The sequence below is a fragment of the Chenopodium album genome, chromosome 24 (assembly GCF_948465745.1).
Source record: "Chenopodium album chromosome 24, dcCheAlbu1.1, whole genome shotgun sequence".
In the NCBI taxonomy this organism is placed as follows: Eukaryota; Viridiplantae; Streptophyta; class Magnoliopsida; order Caryophyllales; family Amaranthaceae; genus Chenopodium; species Chenopodium album.
The window spans coordinates 9,436,531-9,457,206 of NC_137857.1; the positions used below are offsets into that span (position 1 = coordinate 9,436,531).

The 20,676-nt window shown below is 32.8% G+C and overlaps 2 protein-coding genes across 2 annotated transcripts; one reads left to right on the forward strand and one right to left on the reverse strand.

Moving 5' to 3' along the window:
- Positions 1-4,988: 4,988 nt before the first annotated feature.
- Positions 4,989-7,022, reverse strand: LOC145612204 (E3 ubiquitin-protein ligase RZF1-like). Its single transcript, XM_081667583.1, has 2 exons — positions 5,956-7,022; positions 4,989-5,243 (listed from the first exon to the last, which is right to left on the reverse strand). Exons 1-2 carry the CDS (start codon positions 6,953-6,955, stop codon positions 5,206-5,208), a joined length of 1,038 nt encoding a protein of 345 aa, XP_081523709.1. The 5' UTR covers positions 6,956-7,022; the 3' UTR covers positions 4,989-5,205.
- Positions 7,023-9,008: 1,986 nt separating this feature from the next.
- LOC145610332 (beta-glucosidase 24-like) lies at positions 9,009-18,995 on the forward strand. The gene is made up of 13 exons (XM_081665659.1): positions 9,009-9,336; positions 9,654-9,723; positions 9,944-10,002; positions 10,940-11,015; positions 11,919-11,996; positions 12,084-12,171; positions 12,703-12,955; positions 16,274-16,389; positions 16,593-16,810; positions 16,898-16,929; positions 17,129-17,231; positions 17,488-17,596; positions 18,626-18,995. Exons 1-13 carry the CDS (start codon positions 9,145-9,147, stop codon positions 18,792-18,794), a joined length of 1,563 nt encoding a protein of 520 aa, XP_081521785.1. The 5' UTR covers positions 9,009-9,144; the 3' UTR covers positions 18,795-18,995.
- Positions 18,996-20,676: the final 1,681 nt, after the last annotated feature.

A 20,676-nucleotide genomic window follows, 5' to 3' on the forward strand; every position in this document is an offset into this window, starting at 1 on the left:
GTGTAAGCCAGGTCCATTAAAGATTGTACAAATTCATATATGGATTAATTTCAATTGAGTGAATTTCAAGTGAACTAATTGAAACATATATCGCCATAAATATATAAAAGTTTTTTTTATTTTTTATTTTTTATTTAATAAATTTGAAGGGATAATAAATATATAAAAATCTGTTCTTCACTATCTAAAAATAATTTGGATAAGTTGACGACGTGGATTATAATTGATAACTTTTGGTGGGGCTTATGAATTGAAGTTCAACTTGCAACCATTCATGTGTTGGCCTTCTTATCTAAGACAACATAGAAAAGTGAATATTGTACACATATCCTTTTGCTTGTTTGTGTCCAATTTGATGGCTTGCCTTTGATGATTCCCTTATTAGAAGATTATCTCTTACATTCTACTTCATCATATCTAGATATAGTAAAATTTTATACTTGTAAACTTTATATATCGATCTATTTATTATACACATGTCCCCTCAAATGTATACATTTATAGGCAGATCAAGATTTAACTTTCAAACATTCTATCATTTCGTTTTCAAGAAAATTTGTTCATTTGAAATACGAAAAATGAATAAGTAAAGAGAACACAACCTTTGTTGGAATATGTCTATTTCGAATCACTCACGTATGTATTAATGCAAGAATTAAAAGTTACAAAATGGATAAGATTGATCGAATTTATTTGATTGGCTTAAATTGAAAATTCTCATCCATTGGCCAACCAAGAAAACAACAGATCATGTCAAACTCAAAGAAATAGTAATGTGGAAAATAAAAAACGTAAAGAGGATATTTGATGAAATTTATACACTACAATAAAATCACTCGTTATCAAAAGGATTTATGAATTCTTAAAATAGAAGTTTTAGCTTTTAATTATCCAAATATTTGATGTGACAACTTTGTTAGCTTTGGCCCTTGATAGTTTGCTTGAGCTACTACTAAGAGAATTCATATCCAAACTTATGGATAAATAGACAAGCAGTAGGCCCAGCAACTAATATTAGGAATATATTCATAACTCGTGAATAGATTTTGGATTATATTCCTCCACTATTTAAAAGCATTATAATTAATTAATTGATCCATTTTATATTAAGGATTGTCTATCTCTACTTCTATTTACATCTTGTTATAGATGTTCTCTGGTACATGTTAGGCTAACTTGTAATGGGGATAGAGAATTCAAAAACTTTTGTATACACCCGGTTTACGCTAATTTTACTGTACATCGAGCAGTATAAGGGTAACTTTTACCTAATTTTAGGGTAACTTTTTGTTTTTTTTTTGGGTAACTTTAAACATAATACAATTTTTATATAAATAGACAATAAGAAAATTTTAAAATGGTAATTTAATTACATTCAATTACTAATAATTGATTTTTAGTCATTTAAAATGTAATTCTTTTATTTGTATTGAAGTACTTTTATGCATATTAGGGTAACTTTTATTTATTTCAGGGGTAACTCTTGATCAATTTAGTCTATTTTTATAGTGGATGTACAATAATTATTGTACACCCGATTTTTTAAAAAGTTTGTGTAGAGAATTAGGGATGCAATTAACATTGTTCTTAAATTAATATTAGGCTCGCTATAAATTAATATGGATTTCTAGCTAAGCTATTTCTAAAATTTCACTTGCAAGTTTCTTAGAATAAATAAATAAATAAATAATTTCCTTTCCTCATCAAAAAAAAAAAATCCTTCGTGTAGTATTAAATATGTTTGTATGAATTGTATTGGATCCTTCTTGCAAAATATTACAAGGATTGATTTACATTAATAAAAAGTAAGAAATAATTTTTTTTTTTTTTTTTTTTTTTTGAATGGCATATGGAGGGGTGATATCATTAAATAATCAACAAATATAGATATATATACCCATAAAAACATGAAATAGCTTTTTTTTTCCTTAATTTTTTACTACGTATTTTGTAATATCGACAGTTCAAAAGTGCTAAGAACTTACATTGGTGTTTCAAAGTTGGTAAATAAATTGTGATAAAATTTGGAATTGAAGATGTTTAAATGATTTTGATGAAGTATTTCGTTTCAAATTTTGGATTAGGATCAATTGATGAGTTCTTTGGAAGTATTTGGAAATGGATTTGGCCCAATTCTGTACACTAACAAAAAGAAGCCCAATTCTATACACACTATATATATTCCATACACTAAATAAAAATAGAGAAACAGCTCAATTTATTATCTAACTTAAGGGCATGTTCTCATTGATTGAAATGAGCTGAAATGAACTGAACTTATTAGAGTTGAACTGAACTTATTAGAGCTGAACTGAAATGAAAATAATCTAATGAGATCTAATGAGAGCAGGACCTTAATCTAATACTCCAAGTCTCCAAGCATGAAAGCCATAAAGCGTGTCACTTGCCATCTATTAATCGACATATGAAAGAATTTTGTAAAACACGATGATATGAAAGAGTGTATAAAAGAATGTTTCATGTGCAACAATGATGACATGTTTTGCTCTAAGGTATTGTATTATTTTTATCAATAGTGATATATCTCTTAGATATACTACCTCCGATTACCCCAAAGTTGCAACTAAAAGAAATAGGAGGTAGTAAATCTCTTTATATTGTTTGTCAAATGATTCAGTGCAAGATCTCGCTCTTGGTTGACAATTGAGATACTGGCAAATGAGAGAGAAAGAGAAAATAGAATAGCTTGTATTGCTTGTTTTTTATTCATCAATAAGTTGAATATTTATACAAAATCTAAGCTCATAAAATAGAAAACAATCTTCCGATGTACTAGCCTAACCATAAACCCTAAAGATATATTCTTAAAATGATATCTTAACATAAATATCCTAAATATATTATTCTCTTAATGATATCTATGATAAATATATCACACATATATTTTCCGATATCTTATATGTCTAACACCCTCCCGCAATCATAACGACAGTAACACGAACGTTGCGACTGGAAATTCTTCACTTTGTTGAAATCGATCGAGTTGCACTACTCTGTTGATGTCGCCTTCATTGTTTTTTTTTTTTTGAATGATGAGAACATTCATCTTTTCAAACCATCAATCATAAACCAAGCAAGAATGTTATTCTTTTCGAACTTGCAAAAAACACATTACAACAAGATCGAGAACGTCTCTTTTCCTCGAACTCATTGTACTTAATTTGGTTTTTCCTAAGCAAAACCAAGCTCCAATCAAATATTGGTTTTTCATATTAAAGCACACTCAAATCTCTTATTGGTTATTCATAGAAAACCACACTCAAATCTCTTATTGGTTTTTCCAGAGTAAACCACACTCAAATCTCTTATACCAAACTCATATCCAAAGGAGCAAAAGTGCAAAACCATGTTCGAATCAACTCACAAAAAAAAATTTTACCAGCAGGGGATTTAACTTGGCTCCAATAACATGTTATATACGGGTTTGGGCTGCACCTGCAAACCAAGATAGAGAGTCCACTTCACAAGTCTAAGGAGCTTTCATCCCAAAACCATATGGCAATAGGAGGAGTAGCCCTTTAGCCTTATAAAGTGATTAACTCTCTCTTTTTCAACTAATGTGGGATACTTACATGTGTTATTTGGTAGAGTGCTTCTTCACGACCCCTCACATGTAAGGTCCAATTTTTTTAACTTTGTCTCATGTGAATTTTCGGGCTAGTGTGCTTCTTCACTCCCTCACATGGACCTATTCTTGGCCCAGTGAATTTTAACCATTTAGGGTCCCATATCGTGAACCTGGCTCTGATACAATGTAAATTAGAAAGAAAGAGAAAATAGAATAGCTTGTATTGCTTGTTTATTATTCATCAATAAGTTGAGTATAGTTGAGTATTTATACAAAACCTAAGCTCATAAAATAGAAAACAATCTTCCGATATACTAGCTTAACCATAAACCTTAACACTTTGTTTAGGAAGAAATGGAAGGAAAGGAAGAGAAGAGAAATGGAGGGGGACAAATCTCTTGTTTGGGTAAAAGATTGGGGGAAGGAGCTAGAGGGAGGGATCCATTTTCCCTCTCTCTAAAATAACCATAATCTCTCCAAAATTGGAGAGATTTGGAGGGAAAATGGAGCTCACCTCCCCCTCCTTTTCTTTTCCCTTCCCTTCCTCCATTTTCCGTCCCCTTCATTTCCTTCCTTCTTTGCTATCCAAACAAAGCGTTAAGATATATTCTCAAAATAATATCTTAACATAAATATCCTAAATATATTATTCTCTTAATGATATCTACGGTAAATATATCACACATGCATATATTTTCCGATATCTTATATTCTAACAAATACTTTTTAAATGCTACTTTGTATATCAGCTGGTTTCTTATAAAACCGCAAACCAAACCGCAATTTTGCAGTTTGGTGCGGTTTGTGGTTTCAAAATTGCGGTGCGGTTTTTGAAAGTGACCAAACCGCGGTTTACGGTTTGGTGCGGTTTCAAAAAATAATAAAACCAAACCGCACCGCAAACCGCACTTTAATAAAGTTTGCAATTTTTATACTATATTTTTATTAAAAAAAATACAAAAGAAATAAAATATATGAGCTAATCTTTGACTATTAGTTAATCAAAGGTTAAAAAGAGTTTAATATTAAAATTATAAATAGATAATTACAAAATAAAATAAAAGTTTTGTTTTTAAAAAAATAATAATAACCTTTTTAAAATTTATGGTTAAACCGCAAACCGCACCGCACCAAACCGTATTTTGCGGTGCGATTTAGTGCGGTTTTTTTAGAAGTGCGGTTTGAAAAAGTTACAAACTGCAATTTTGTGGTTTGGTGTGGTTTAGTATCCAAACCGCACCGCGAACACCCCTAATGGTTTGTATGATTTAATTTTATAAAGAATTTTGGGGTCATGAATTATTCTTTAGAGAATTGAAGTACATCATTACTACCAGGTTGATGATAACCTTCTTGAGTCTATTTCTTATATTTTCCAAATTATTTTTGGTTGCATACATTGATACATAGAGATGTGATGCAATAGTATGGTTGGCTTCAATAACATAATGAACTAGTGTCATAAGATACGCCTCATCATCATCGTCGAGAATTTGAACTCAATGGCATTAGATATGCATGATCAGGAAATAAAAATTTCTTTCCACCGTGTATGTATCTATCAAATCCAAGAACTGTGTACCAGATAGCGCATAATGATAGCAGCAACAGCAATCCTAAAGAATTGGGCAGAATGGCCTCCTTGATCGACCAGCTGAAAGCAGGTAGATATAGTAGCACAATTCAGTACATCACAAACAAGCGCGATTCTCTGAATTCTTACAGCAAAGAATAGATATTGAAGCCAGAAGTACAACAATTGGCATACAAAAGATCAGAAAGTATCTCAATGTCTAAAAATTAAGTATAATTTCTATTAAGTTCATAACATAAACATTAACATAATAACATGTTGAAGGATTCGATTTCATCTCTATAAGATATAAATTGTCAGAGCCTGTGGCTGCTGTACTGTTAGTTGCTGGCGCGGCTGCTATCTCTTTCATTGCAGAAGGAAGTGCAGAGAATCGCGGTTGTTAGCTTAGTCTAGGATTAAGAATATGTCACTAAGGGTATGACAAGCATCAGGAGTAAGGTGCATGTCAACAAAAACGCTGTATTTTCAAGTAAAGCCAATGTCAACATTTAGACATACAACAACAGTAATAAAACAAACCAACATATAATGATATTTATGATAAAAAAAAATCAATGTGACATAATTTTATTAATTTCTTCAATGGCAATATGGCATGCTAGTACTATGCTAGCATAGAGATGCACAAGTTTATTTGCAAGGTTGTATGGTAAGGTATATCGCGAAAATAGACATTAAATGACATTTTTATCTAGGTTGATCTGTTTTGCCATAGTTCATCTATGCTTGCATAATAATCATTAAGTTATTCAAAGATTAAAGTTCTGACCTCCGGTTGGCAACCTAGGATTACGATCATCATGGGGGCTAATCCTTGAATAGCGAGAACGAAAGGGCCAAATCGAGCTCAACCGGTTCCAATTCAAGCATCTACGAGGCCTACCAATTTCAACAGTACTAGAACTTTCTGATTCAAGTCCTCCTCCTGCATCTTCACATTGGGGCAATGCCGGTAGCTCGGTTCGACAAACAGGACAGGAGTTGTGCAGCCTTAACCAGGGTACAATGCAGTCAGAATGATACACATGTTTGCATGGTAACTCCCTTACTTCAGTCCCTATTTCAAACTCCTCTTTACAAACAGGACACTCTGACCCTCCCTCTTTTACATGCTCTGCAGTCAGCTTTACCGTTGGCACCGCCTCGATTGCGTTATCCGGGGCAGGTGGTGGGCCCTGGCGGTCGTTCTCCGTCAGTTCTTCAATTAGCTGTTGTAAGCCTGGTCCAAGAAAATAGTTCCCTGGCTCAGACTCCATAATTGGGGGTATGATCTCGGGCCTGGAAACCGGGCCTGATGACCCGGGTGGCAGGCCCGTGGGCCTAACAATGACCCACCTGGGCCGGGCACGTAACCCCGGCTGAATATCCCAGTCATCTCTACGGTTTGAAGGCCGTGGGACCGGGACTTGAACCCATCTAGGTCGTTCAGAAGTAGGCCCTTCAAGTACTACATCCCTACTAGACTGTCGTCGTGGGACGGCCCACGGGCTATCAGGCTCATGGTTTCGTAACCTCAATGGCGGGTCTAGCATAAGGGCTAAGGCTTCAAGGAGACGGGCTTGAGGGGACGGGTCATCGTATGTAAAATTAAAAACTAGTCTTGGCCTCGGGATTTCCATTTCACACACGAACTGACCAAAACATCGTGGGCAAACAATTTCTGACGGGTTGTCCGAGGAGATTCGGACAATCCGTCGACATTGGTAACACCAATAAGAATTAAAATTTTGAGTCGAGTCAGGTCGAGTTGGAGGAGGGCTCAAAGACATTTGCTTAAAAAATAAAATTAAAATGATTAAGTTGGAAGTTGTAACATTTGGGGTATAACAAGTTTAGATTATATATTTGATTGTACATTGGACAGGAAATTAGGAAAGGAATTGTTTAAGTGTATGTAGAAAGAGATTCTTTATCTTTGTGTTTTGTTTCTGTTTTTGTGAGTTTGAATGTTAAAGAAATTAGTTGAGTGAGAGCTGTGCAAAACTTTGTTATTTGCCCGGGAAGAAACGTTACTATATTTGATTCTCTTTTCTTTGAGCGCAATTCTCATCTTAAACGACGGCGTATGAGGAAGGGGTGTTTAACTTTAAGGTTGGAAAAGGCTGTTAAACCTCCATTATAAGTTTATTAAAACAATATGCCGATATTATTAATTGATGAGTACAATGCAAAACACCATTTACGGGGATTTAAATTTTTTTTTTTTTTTTTTGACAAGACAAGAATTTATTTTGTTTATGCAAGATTTGATTTATCTTGTAGATGTCATATGAATTTTAATAAAGAATTATTTTCAAAAAAGAAATTATTAAAATAAAAGCACTAAGGGTGAGTGCAATTTGTTATACATTTTTTTTTGTGCAAATTTGTTATACATTAAGCAATAAATAGAAATTACTTCCTCAGTATTTTATTATTTCTATTTCTTCAGACACGAAGTTTTAGATGGAATGATAGAAAGAAATAATATTTTGTAATGCAAGTGGGGATGATTGAAAAATAAAAAATCTTAAAAAAGCAAAAGCGAAGAGGAGAGAGAATATGAAGATATTAAAATATAATATGAGAGGGCCACTAGTGGGAGGAAAATAAGCATGTTAAAAGTTCCACAAAAGGTAATAAAACAAGTAATAAAATACGGTCACAAAAGAAAAGTGGGGCAAATAATAAAATACAAAGGGGGTACTTATATTCTGTGTTACCTTGGTTCCATAGGAGTCAAGCGACCGCCCTCTGAATTAGCATGACACTTGAGTTTGTGAGCAGTCACAAATCCAATGGGACTGAGAATAGTGCCCAATAAACAGAAGTAATATCTTAGAGAATAAGAAGAATTAGTATTTGTATTTTGTGTTTTATTACTTATTTTATAATAATCTAAAAGATGACTATGTATGGCAAATTAGGGTTGGAATTCAACTTCACTTGAATGGTTCATAACTCATAATAATCGAGCTCATGACATTTAATGTCTTTACTCTATTATATACGATTGATGACACCGAGTGCCTTTATTGACACCTTCATGTCAATTGATAGTAAAGATAGGTTGGTGTCAATGGTTGCAATTGGATTATATTTCATGATAATGAGTGTAATTTTTCCTAATTAAAGTTGTTATAGTCACAAATAAGGTAACATTGACGATTACATTTTACTTTTCCATGAGAAACAATTTTGAGTGGTCTTCTTCAAATTTTAATTTTTGATGTAGGCCTTGTTTGATTCACCTTAATTTTGCTGAACTGAAATTATTTTTACTAAACTGAAATTATTTTTACTGAACTTATTTTTACTGAACTGAACTGTACTCTTACAATTCTTTTTAAGGCTCATTGTTTCTAATTTTGGTAAGTGTGTATGACTCAAAACTTTAACAAGTCATTGCATACTACTAATATAAGCATTGTGCTAACCTTGGAGAAGAATCCACGAATATTTTTAGCATCCTGATCGCGCTAACTATTACTCCGTATTTAGGCCCTGTTTGATTCACCTTAATTTTGCTGAAGTGAAATTATTTTTACTGAACTGAACTTAATTTTACTGAACTGAAATTATTTTTACTGAACTGAAATTATTTTTACTGAATATTATTTTTTTTAAGGTGAAAAGAACAGGACCTTACTAATGAATTCCCACAACACATCATCTAAAGTTTTATTCTTTTATCAATTTTCAAATAGTGTTAAAATTTCATGGAATATTTCTTACATCACGTACGCCAAAAATGAACACAAGCCATTATAGATTCACAGTCCACACAGTCCAATATTGACTATATTGTGCATACCCTATTACACAAAAAAGATAGGAGTCTCACACAATTACACACCCGTAAAAAGAGAAAGTACCCAAAACTCTCCTCAAAACCGCCAAACACAAATCTCTATAACTCAAAAAATATTCTCTCTTACACAAAAACTCAAAAAAAAAAAAAAAAAAAAAAAAGTTAAAAATGAAGGAGTTTGAATTTCTAGCTCTTTTCTTAGCTGTATTCACACTTGTAAGCTCAAGCTTTGGTGATGTTGCTACAAGTACTAATTACGCTAACATTGGTATTAATGGTGTTAATTACGGGATTAGCATCCTTAATCGTACCACTTTTCCACGAGGTTTTCTATTTGGCTCAGCTTCTTCTGCTTACCAGGTTACTAATTACCCATTACCCCCTTTTTTTTTTTTTTTTTTTTGCTAATTTCATGTTTTATTTTCATTATAATGTTAATTTATGTTTGAAGTTGGTTATGTGTTGATTTTATTATAATGGGTTTTTCATTACTTGGAAAACGAAAATTTTCATATTTGGAAAATGGAAATGTAATTAAAGAATAAAAATGTGATTTTTTTTTTTTAGTATATAATGATTTTGAAATGGGTTTTGAACAAATTTTATACATTGATTTAATTTTTTAATTTTTCAATTTCTAGAAATGTAAATTCATGATTTTGTGTGTTTTTGTGTAGTATGAAGGAGGAACTAAAGAAGATGGAAAAGGGCCTAGTACATGGGATACTTTCACCCACAAATTTCCTGGTTAATTTTATTTTTTTTTATTTATTTTTATATAAATTAGCTTAATCTTTAGGTTGTAAATAAAATGAAGATTATAAATTTTCATATATATGATGGATATGAGAGTCACAAAGGACAATGATGTAGACTTGATTTGATTCGAGTCAAGTATTGTATAATATATTAATGTACATTGAATGTTTGTTTAAGGTTATTGGTGATGATATATGATTATGTGCAGGAAAAATAGCTGACGGAAAGAATGGGGATGTGGCAGTTGATTCATACCATCGCTATAAGGTATGGGATCCCTTGCTTGATAGCTACTCGTATGATCACAATATTAATGTGGTTAATTAATTTTGTTTTATCATTATAATTTATTTAATTTTGTTGTTGAAATGTAGAATTCATGTGGTACTCCCTCTGTTTTTTTTATATGCATCAGTTTGACCGGCACATTTGCCGAGACGCTACTTTGACCATAGATATCTTTAATTGTGTATTAGTAAAAATTGTAACAAAATTATATTATGAAACTAGACATTATGACGAATCCAATGATATATAATATAATAACATTTATTCATTTTTTAGAGGTGAAAAAATTAAGTCAACCATGGTATGTGAATGGTGCAATTGTCAAAGTGATGCATATAAAAAAAAAACGGAGGGAGTATTAGACTATTAGTATGACTACTATACATGGGTCCCCTAGAAAAAGTTAAAAAAGATTTGAATTTGAAAAATTGAGCTTTTTACCCCTTTTATTCGTTGTAGCTTTTGCATGTTCACAAAATATTAGGTTCTTTGTAAAATTTAATTTTCTCCACCTTTGTTTCAACTTTCAACATATAGAGTAATGGTTACCGTTTGAAACTTTGAATTTTGGCATCATTTAGACTCTACTTTGACCATTGATTTTTATGATTTACACGTAAAGAAAAAAGTAAAATCACATGGGATCTTGTTAGATTCATGTCAATTATGTTTTCAAAATATCAACATTTTATACAAGTAGAATTTTTTGTAGTGTGAAAAGCTAAATTGTAGTTGTTATTTTGAAATGGTGGGAGTAGTAAAAATTTATATAGACTCAATAGATGCACTAGTTTTTCAGAAGTATCATCTCGAATTGGAATGAAGGGCTGGGTTCTTGTCGAAGCTTCTCGTCCTCTCTTAAGACTCCAAGAAAACTAACATTATTTAAAAATTTTATCCTAACTGTCATTTGTAGGAAGATGTGAAGATCTTGAAGGAAATGGGACTAGATGCTTACAGGTTTTCAATTTCATGGCCCAGATTATTGCCTTGTATGTCATCTATCTGCAAATTAGCTTTTACATTTAAAAAATATTAACTTGTACATGTGAGCGGAGTTTAAGCTGTCATTGCTGTAAATGGTTGCAAATTAGGGATAGATAATACCCAAACTGTTGAGTTGAAACAATCTAGCTGTGTCGGTATCAAAACATTTCAGTCTGTATAAAAGGTAAAGGCAAGCTTTTGATGGACTTTATCTGCATTTATTTGTTACATTTCTGCCACTATATCGTGTCTTTTACAAAATTAAAAGCCCCAAGAACTTGGTCTCCATACTGTACTTTTCTTGATAAAGTTATAGAACACTTATTGATGATTACTTAAGCTCTAGATCCAACTATACCTGAATCCTTAAAAAATTCAAGTCGAATTATTTGGTCTGAAGATCTATGACTTTGTGTCTTAAAAACTTTGGTGTTTGATAAATCCTTGTACTCCCTCCGTCCCTAAATTACATTCCTCTTTGGAAATTTACACGGGAATTAAGGAGAAAAGAATAAGACAAATAACATGCATGGGAAGTACAAAGATAGAATAGTTATTACTCATGACATGTCATCAATCCTTTGCAAAAAAAAAAGGACCAATCACATACTCCTAATTGAAAATTTTTAACCAATCATATTCATTGTAATTTGGTACAAGGATTATGAGTGAGATTAGGTAAGGATGAGTGAGAAAGCATTAAATATAAAACAAAAAAAGAGAGTTGATTTACTAAAAATAACTTACCAAAGATAGAAAGGAGGAATGTAATTTTGAAATACCAAAAATAGAAAGGAGGAATGTAATTTAGGGACGGAGGGAGTAGGAATAAGTGAAATGTGAGCTACTTTTCTCTTTAAATTCTCAAACTGACATTGATGATCTTTGGATACTTTTATAATTTTCAGATGGAAAAGTAAGCAAGGGTGTGAACAAGAAAGGAATAGCCTATTACCACAACCTTATCGATGAACTTTTGGCGAATGGTTAATATTTTGTCACACTTTTTGTTATTCCTACGTATGTTATATTATATGCGACATTGTGATTATTTTGTTGCTACATAATGGCAGGCATACAACCATTTATCACCCTTTTCCATTGGGATCTTCCTCAGTCGTTGCAAGACGAATATGGTGGTTTTATTAGCCCTCAAATAGTGTAAGTTATTAACTTTATAGAAATATTCACAAATTTTGTCATAGTGGTTAACACTGGTTCATTACTAGAAATGATCTTCTGAAAGCATAATGGATGTATGGTAATTGTAAAACATACTTCATTTTTAGTACTTGTTTTAGCCGTTTTCAGTTTTTTTTGAGTAGTTGGTACTTTGGAATCATTTAAGTAGAAAGAGAAGGTTGGCGATGTTTTAATCCAATGCTCAACTCGATGAGAGTTGAGTACGTAGTAATAGAGGTCGGAAAAAAATAAATTGTAGTTGGTTAAGATTAGTAATGGAGAGAAAATTAAGTTAATTAACTACATAAATGAATTGTTAATCCTTGTGTGGAATGCTAAAACGTGTAATATTAAAGAACAAATACCTGAAATCAATCTCAAAAGTTGTCTACCAGTTTTAAGACATTGTTACCTTGATCCCTTTGACTTGGGGCATTGCATCAGCTTATTGCATCTAATAGTTTTCTTTTTATGTATATTTGATGTGTTACATATTGTTTTACTGGACAGGGGTGATTTTCGGAACTATGCAGACCTCTGTTTTAGAGAGTATGGTAACAAGGTGAAGCATTGGATTACACTCAATGAGCCATGGTCCTATAGTACAGGCATTTACTCAACTGGAGTCTTTTCGTCCAAGCAGTGTTCTACATCAAACCCTCTGAAGTGCAATATTGATTTAGCCACTGACCCTTACAAAGTTGCGCATTACCAGATTCTTGCTCATGGTGCAGCTGTTCAAATTTATAGACAGAAATATCAGGTCTTACTTCATATATCCTGAACTTTTCCAATGGGTATAGATGTTGGTATCTGAACTTTTACTATTTTTAAAATTACTAAAAAACTGATGTGCATTCTAATATATACTACTCCCTCCGTCCCCAAATGATAGTCCCTTATGGCCTATTTTTAGTCCCAAATTGATAGTCCCATTTGCTTTTTTCAAGTACCATTAATATCAATTTTTTATCAAAATTTCCTCCAATTACAACAATATTTGTGCAAATTTAACTTTCCAATGTAAATTTTGTTTTTCAATGTACTTTTATTACTTTCTCTCTCTACTATTTTACATACCCAATGTAAATTTATCTTTTCAATGTAATTTTACTACTTATATTTAATTTTCTTAATTCCCGTGATTTTTGCCCATAAGGGACTATCATTTGGGGACGGAGGGAGTATATGCATTGCTTGATTTGCTTCCCTTTTGCTTATAAGTGGATTTAGTTTTTATTCTTTCCAAATTCCAATCTTTGTTTGAGGGGTAGGTTGATTTCAGAGCATGTTTGGTAAGGGTATTATTTTGGTTAGAAATGGATTCAATTAAACCATTATCGTTACAGCATTACCAAGTGTTTGGTTAGAAGGAATGGGTAACAGCCATTACCTTTGGGTAATCGTTTCTACCTATTTGATTTGTGACCTCTCTAAAACCTAAGGTAGCAATAACACTTACCCTCCTCAAACAAAAAAACAGAGAAGTTAAGTTTAAGCAATTCACTTCCATGGTTAAACAAACCAAACAAATGAAAAGTTTAATGATTTCTTTCCCTCGTCTTATTTGTTTTCTTTCCATTCTGTTTCCAATGTTTGGACCAAACGCCCCTAGAAATTGTATGATCAGAGGTTTGAGTTTATCTGGGCTGTAAGAGATAAACTTGTTTTATGATTCCACAATTATTTTGTTCATTATCCTTTGCTTATGGGTCTGTCTCTAGTTTTCCAGAGACCTTGTTGGCAAAACTTACATGATCCTTTGCTTTACATACCACTCAAATCACAAGTAAGGATAGTGAATTCACGACACCTTTTAATTTGAATTTGGTAGGATATATACAACCTAATCTTATATCCTAAACTTCAGCTGAATTTTTAATTACTCATCTTATGTTAGGTTCCATTAGCTGCCTGATCAATAAGTTACATAGAAAATAATGACCTGATGTAAGTTAATATGCTAAGGATTATTGATGTATATTATATTATGATCAGATGTTGTTAGTTTAGATGAACTACTACAAGAGGGGGGGTGAATGGTAGTAGGTTCCAATCGCGGAACTTAAGCGGAAATAAACAATTAAAGCGTAAAGGAACTTAAAGCACACAGCAAGTTTTACGAGGAAATCCAGTGCCTAACTGGAAGTAAAACCTCGGCCCTATTGGGACTTATAAACAAATTCCACTATAATAGGCAACTCTCCTAGTACAACCTATTACACAGACCTTTGCTTTGCAAGTTCCTCTTAAGACACTTGCTAATTGATAAGAACCTATCCTATCAGACCTAAGACAAACTCAGGCACCTTTTTCGACCCAAGACACACTCAGGTTCCTTTCTCGACCTAAGACACACTCAGGTTCCTTTTTCCCACTTGCAACCCAAGACAGACTCAGGGTGACTAACTACCACTCGAATTTTACGAGATTTCAAACTCATCACTTGTGTGAATTTAAGAGAATTCACAATCTCACCCCAAAATACAAAACACTCAAAAACCCTTTTTCCCATTACAAGATCTCATTGAATATCCCTAAATACATATCTATGAATAAAGAGATAAAACTAATATGTTGAACACTCGAGACCTGTCTGGAACTCATTGGACGTACTGTAACCAAAACCTGATAGGAACTTTGACCAGGAGAACTGACTTAGCTTCGTGGTGAAGGCTAAAACCATTAAGCACGACCACTACACTTCGTCAGCCTCAACTTTGAATGAATACATATGAGCATATTTATAGTACACTCGAATTATTCATTTCATCTTGAAAAAGATAGATTTTCTGAAAAGATAAGTTTAAAAGATATTTTCTAAAAACAAGTTTTCCGAAAATATATCTTTTTGTTAAGAATAAAATCTGTCAATAATAATAAGATAAACTTAACATAAAATCAGATTTAATTCCAATCTTATCTTTTAGTTTAAAAATACTTTTTTAAAAAAATTTATCTTTTTCCAAAAGGGATTTATTAGAAGATAAATATCTTTATTCAGTAAAACCAAATCCCTAAAAGATATGCACGTATATATATATCATTAAAACCGACTTTTAACAACGTGCACACTTAAGTTCCTATTAGGTTCCTGAACTCTGACAGTCTTCGAGTTCCTGACAAGTCAGTTACTCTAGTTTCATTGACTGTTTGGAGTTCACCTTGGTTCTATAAAGACTTGTTCCAGACCGACTTTTATGTCCAACATACTTACATGAATCCTAGAGCAATATACTTCTATTTCTCTGTCTTCATGTTGCTTCTCTGAAACTCTTGTTCTGGAATCCTGTAGTCTTGATATATTCTGGATCTTAGGGTTGCCCCAGCATTACACCGGAACCAGGTCGTTACAACCCGTTTCGAAGTTCCTGTTAAGAAACTTCTGGAAGTTCCATTTCTGGAACTCTTCTTCTAACTTTACTTGTATCCTCATGGATCTTCTAAAGTTCCTCTATTTCAGTTCCTACTTCAGCCCTCAACGCTTACTGAACCTGCAAACATCACAACACTAGAAAATCCTTATTAAATGGAAGTTTGCTCAATTCTTAACATCATCATCAAAACCTCATAAGGATCAACAAGTTGCCCCTTTTTAATGATGACAAACTGAGCAAACTTCTGAGGATAACAAAGCAACTCAGAAGGTTAGTTTTTTCATTTATAAAAACAGTAAAGAAAACTAAACTAAATTAAAAGACTTCTACACATACATGACGTATATATGTATAGGATACTTACCTCGTGAAGCTAACATATGTAAACACCTATTTACATAGTTACCTTCATGGTTCCTTAGCCATCATCATGCTTATCAACCATAACACTTATCGTTGTTCTTGTTCCTCTATTGCTTATCCTATATTGCTCAAGTTCCTTACATATATACCTGTCATTACTCAGGTTCTTGTATCCTGTTCCAAGCATAACTTGCTCTTTCTATGCACAACTTAACATACACGTTAAATAGATAATCATCATTAGTTTATAATCATCAAAACCTAATTGCTCAATAGATGTGGATAAAGTGCATGTATCGTAGGATTTCTGAGCTATATGTATCTTCTTTTGCATACCACAGGCATCTCAAAAAGGTGTAATAGGCATTGCTTTGAATTCAAATTGGTTCATCCCCTTTTCTCAAGCTAAGCAAGACCAAAGTGCGGCACTTAGAGCTGTTGACTTTATGTTTGGATGGTGAGTATGTAAGTTAGTGAGGAATGGATTACAACTCTAGTTCCAAAACATAAAGTTTATATTTTATGTTCTACTTGATTTAAAAGATTTTCTCTGAAATTATTGATTACTAGCTGGAGGTTTCTTCAGTTGTTATTATTGACTCCAAAGAGTCCAAACTCATTGTATTTCTTCTAATCTTATGAATATTCCATCCTTGATAGGTATATGGACCCTGTGACATATGGTGACTACCCACATACGATGCGCTCTCTTGTTGGCAGTCGCTTGCCTAAGTTTTCAAGGGAGCAATCTAGCCTGCTAAAAGGTTCATTTGATTTTATTGGCTTAAATTATTACACTAGCAGCTACACAGCATATGCTCCTAGTTTCAGGAATGGAAAGCCTAATTTTAATACTGATTCTCTCATCAATACGACAAGTAAGTCCATTATACTGTTTCTCATTTGAGACTTTGCATAAGATCACTCAAGTGTAACTCACTTATGCTTAAAACTTCTTTCTACAGCGGAACGTAATGGAATACCAATTGGTCCAAGGGTAAGTGCATGACTTCCAAATTATCAGGAAGCCTTTTTGAAACATGCACTGATTTCTTATGATCAAGTATTTGTGCTATGCCTTTTCTATCTATAAATTGATTTCCCAAATCCCAACAATACCTACTATCTTTCGTTTACTGCAAACAATGGAACTGTTACAAACAAATTAAATTTTGCATGTACTAATTCTTGTGCAGGCCGCTTCAGATTGGCTATATATTTATCCAAGAGGAATTTTTGATCTTCTACTCCATATAAAGAAACGATATAGAAATCCAATCATTTACATCACAGAAAATGGTGAGTCATATTATGTTTGGTGTTTTCTAACTCAGTCTATTCGTCAAGTGAATTTGGTTTAAGGAATGGGCAAGGGGTGATATATTGCTAGATACAGGCAATACTATTTTTCAATTAGCCAAATTGACATTTTTCTCTTACTGGCTACTGCTTGTTCCTAATAAACCTTATACATGCTTCCCTTTTTACATTTTTAGATGACCTTGTTCATGCATACACCAAGATTAATTTGAAAAATAATAAATGTGATTTGTAGGCTGTGATGAGTCAAATGATGTCAGATTGTCTCTTAAGGAAGCTTTGAGTGATGGCATGAGGATACACTACTACCATGATCATCTAGCCTTTGCACAACTTGCTATTAGGTAAGTTAATGCTTCTTCGGAAGTTTCTTAGCTCTTTCTGTATTCTTACAAGGTCTACTTTCACTATTTATGGGTTTCCTCACCATCTCCCCTTTCAGCTTCAGTTTTGTTATCACTGTTTAAGGCTTTACGTTTATCCCTCCTTTGATGGTTATCTACTAGTAGAAGTGACTGTTGGATTTCGGAAAAACTCCTCAATTTGGAGTGTGTACCATTGATCAATATATATAGAGTTTTACAAGACTCGTAATCCTGGAACGATAAGGATACAGAATATTTACAAATATCAGTGACCAACCAAGCTTACGTGTTTATATTCTCTTTCCTGTACAATTTATGAAATTTAATGACAAAATCCATAGATTTGGACCAAAGTGATGTGTCTAGTGCCCTTAATTATATCAGAATAATGTTGTGAAACTGATGTCTGAGTAAGGCAGCTTGATTGCAAGGCTGCTATTAAAAAGAAAAACAAAACCATTTATTGTTCAGAGTAAAACCACTCATTCAACTTCTACTGTAGTTGCACTTTACCTCTTTATCTAGTTAATAAGTTATCTTAGTCTAACAATCAACTTTACAAATTTGTTTAATTATCCTTGCCCGTCATCCCTGACATCTCTCTGTTACGTAAAAGAAATGACTTGACATAGAGTGGCATGGAAGTTTCAGCTGTCAAAATTTGAGAAAGCTAAAAGAATTTTATTATACCAGGGGAGAATATGACTACAGTATAACTTAAGGAGATATTGAATATTTTGCTTCCTAATGTAGGAACTATCAAATGTCATCAGCTTGAACATCTTGTGCAAAATTAATCCTATCTTGAACAAAATTTTGCAATTTCTAAAATTTGGATGATATTTCCCTCCCCCTTCGACATGTTTTCCTTCTTTATCAAAGGAAAGTACCAAATTTGTTTGTTAATTAAAGCATTAGTTCATTGTATATCAACTATTTGTTTGTTAATCAAAGCATTAGGTCCTTGTATATCAACTAATTGTGGGTGCAAAATCCGAACTTTGGCAGGTATGCAGTTAGATTGAAAGGATACTTTGCTTGGTCATTGTTGGACAACTTCGAGTGGGGCTCTGGCTATACTGTTCGTTTTGGCATAAACTATGTCGACTACAACAATGGACTGAAACGATACCCTAAGCATTCTGCTATATGGTTCAAGGGTTTCCTTCACAAATAAAACATTACCTGTAACTTCTAGAACTTTTGCATTTTGGTTTCATTTCTTGCCCTTGTTCCTTTGGCTACATAACTTGATCAGATGTTGTTCTTTGCAAGGACTTGGTTGAAATGAATTACTCATTTCTGACTATAATGATTTTTTTTTTTTTTTTTTTCACCAATGATATAAAAATTGATTCATCTAAAGAGAAAACAATGTTTGAAAGAACAACATTGTGCTAGCCTAAACTCTGAACAGTCTGAAATGCATTCTGTAGTATGGTTTGACAGCTGCAACATAATTGCAGCTCGATCTGCTTCACGAAAAATATATTACATTCTATGAATGCTAGACCCGTTGCAAGGCTCCATCAGGCGTCTGATATGTTTAACATTGATATCGTCATTGGAGTTCATATTTCACTTTCATCTCCATGTATTATCATGGTCCAGCCATTGATATATTGATACTACCCTTATTTGAGAGTGAGGGGCTACTGGCTAGAGGGTGGTAATCATAGTGTCTATTAAAGGCAATTAAAGCTTAGTTAGGGATCTCAAATTGAGTCTCTATTTTGTGGTTAAAATTATGATATATTCTGCTTTTAGCACTAATTCTGTAGCTGAGTAATTCCTGCTGTTTTCAGTCCTTTATTCAATTTTCTTTATGTACTTGCATACTATTGTTTCCATGATTTTCCAATATTGAATTCCCTATATGATGGGTAAAGGTAACAGTTTAATTAAGACAAATTATTATGTATTAGTATAGTGATTTAAATTCATGTACCAAATTTGTTAAAATGGGTTACCGTTGTCATACCGACAAGACACTTGTTTGTTTCTTATTGGTTTACATTACATACAATCTTTATCTTAAATTAATGGGTACGTTGATAGTTGATCTAAACTCCTGTTCATATTTACTGAACTGAGCTGAACTGAACTGAACTGATTGGAGCTAAACTGAACTGAACTGAACTGATTGGAGCTGAACTGAACTGAACTGAACTGAACTGAATTGAGCTGAAATGAATATTTTATGTGAGAGGGAAATTAAGAGCTGAACTGAACTGAACTGATTGAAACTGAATTGAATTGAACTGAACTGAACTGAACTGATTGGAGCTGAACTGAACTGAACTGAAATTAAGTAAATGTGAACAGACCCTTAATGACAACTAAATTAGTACAACAATAATACGGAGTACTCGTATTATATGGAATACACACTACTCATTAACGTAACAAATTAACAATTAATTTGTTGGAATTTGGTCCTCTCATATTTTAAGTTATTAATGAGCAACAAGAAATAAATTTGGTCCCTTAAGTATCTTTTAGTTACTTCAACAACAAATTCGGTCCCTCACATGCTATATAGTTCCTTACTTCCTTAGTCTTTTAACGTTTTTTTTTTTTTTTTTTTTTTGACGAGACTTAATCTTTTAACGTTAAAATGTGCTACTCGAAAGCTCACATAAATTAAATTTATTAATTACGTTAACAATTAATTTGGTCCCTCAATATAAGAAAGCTCACATAAATTAATTTTATATACGGTGTTTATCCAAAATTAGTGTGATTTATCTTCAGATGTGACAACTGAATTCGTACTATGGTAAATTGGTAATACTGTACGTGGAATATACACTGAAAAAAAGATCAATAAACTACCCTCTTATGTGGTTTGATTCTATTTATTTTTTATTTATTATTTTTTTTTTCCGAAATGCCCAATATGCATCAATAGTTTACTTCAAAATGCCATTTATTAGCCTGTCAAACATATATCCCCAATTTACGAAAGGTTACAAGTGTACGACAGTAAGGGGGACTACTCGTATGTTCTTTAGCAAATTAAAAGGGCCCTTTACAAGAGATTTCAAACAGAAATAATG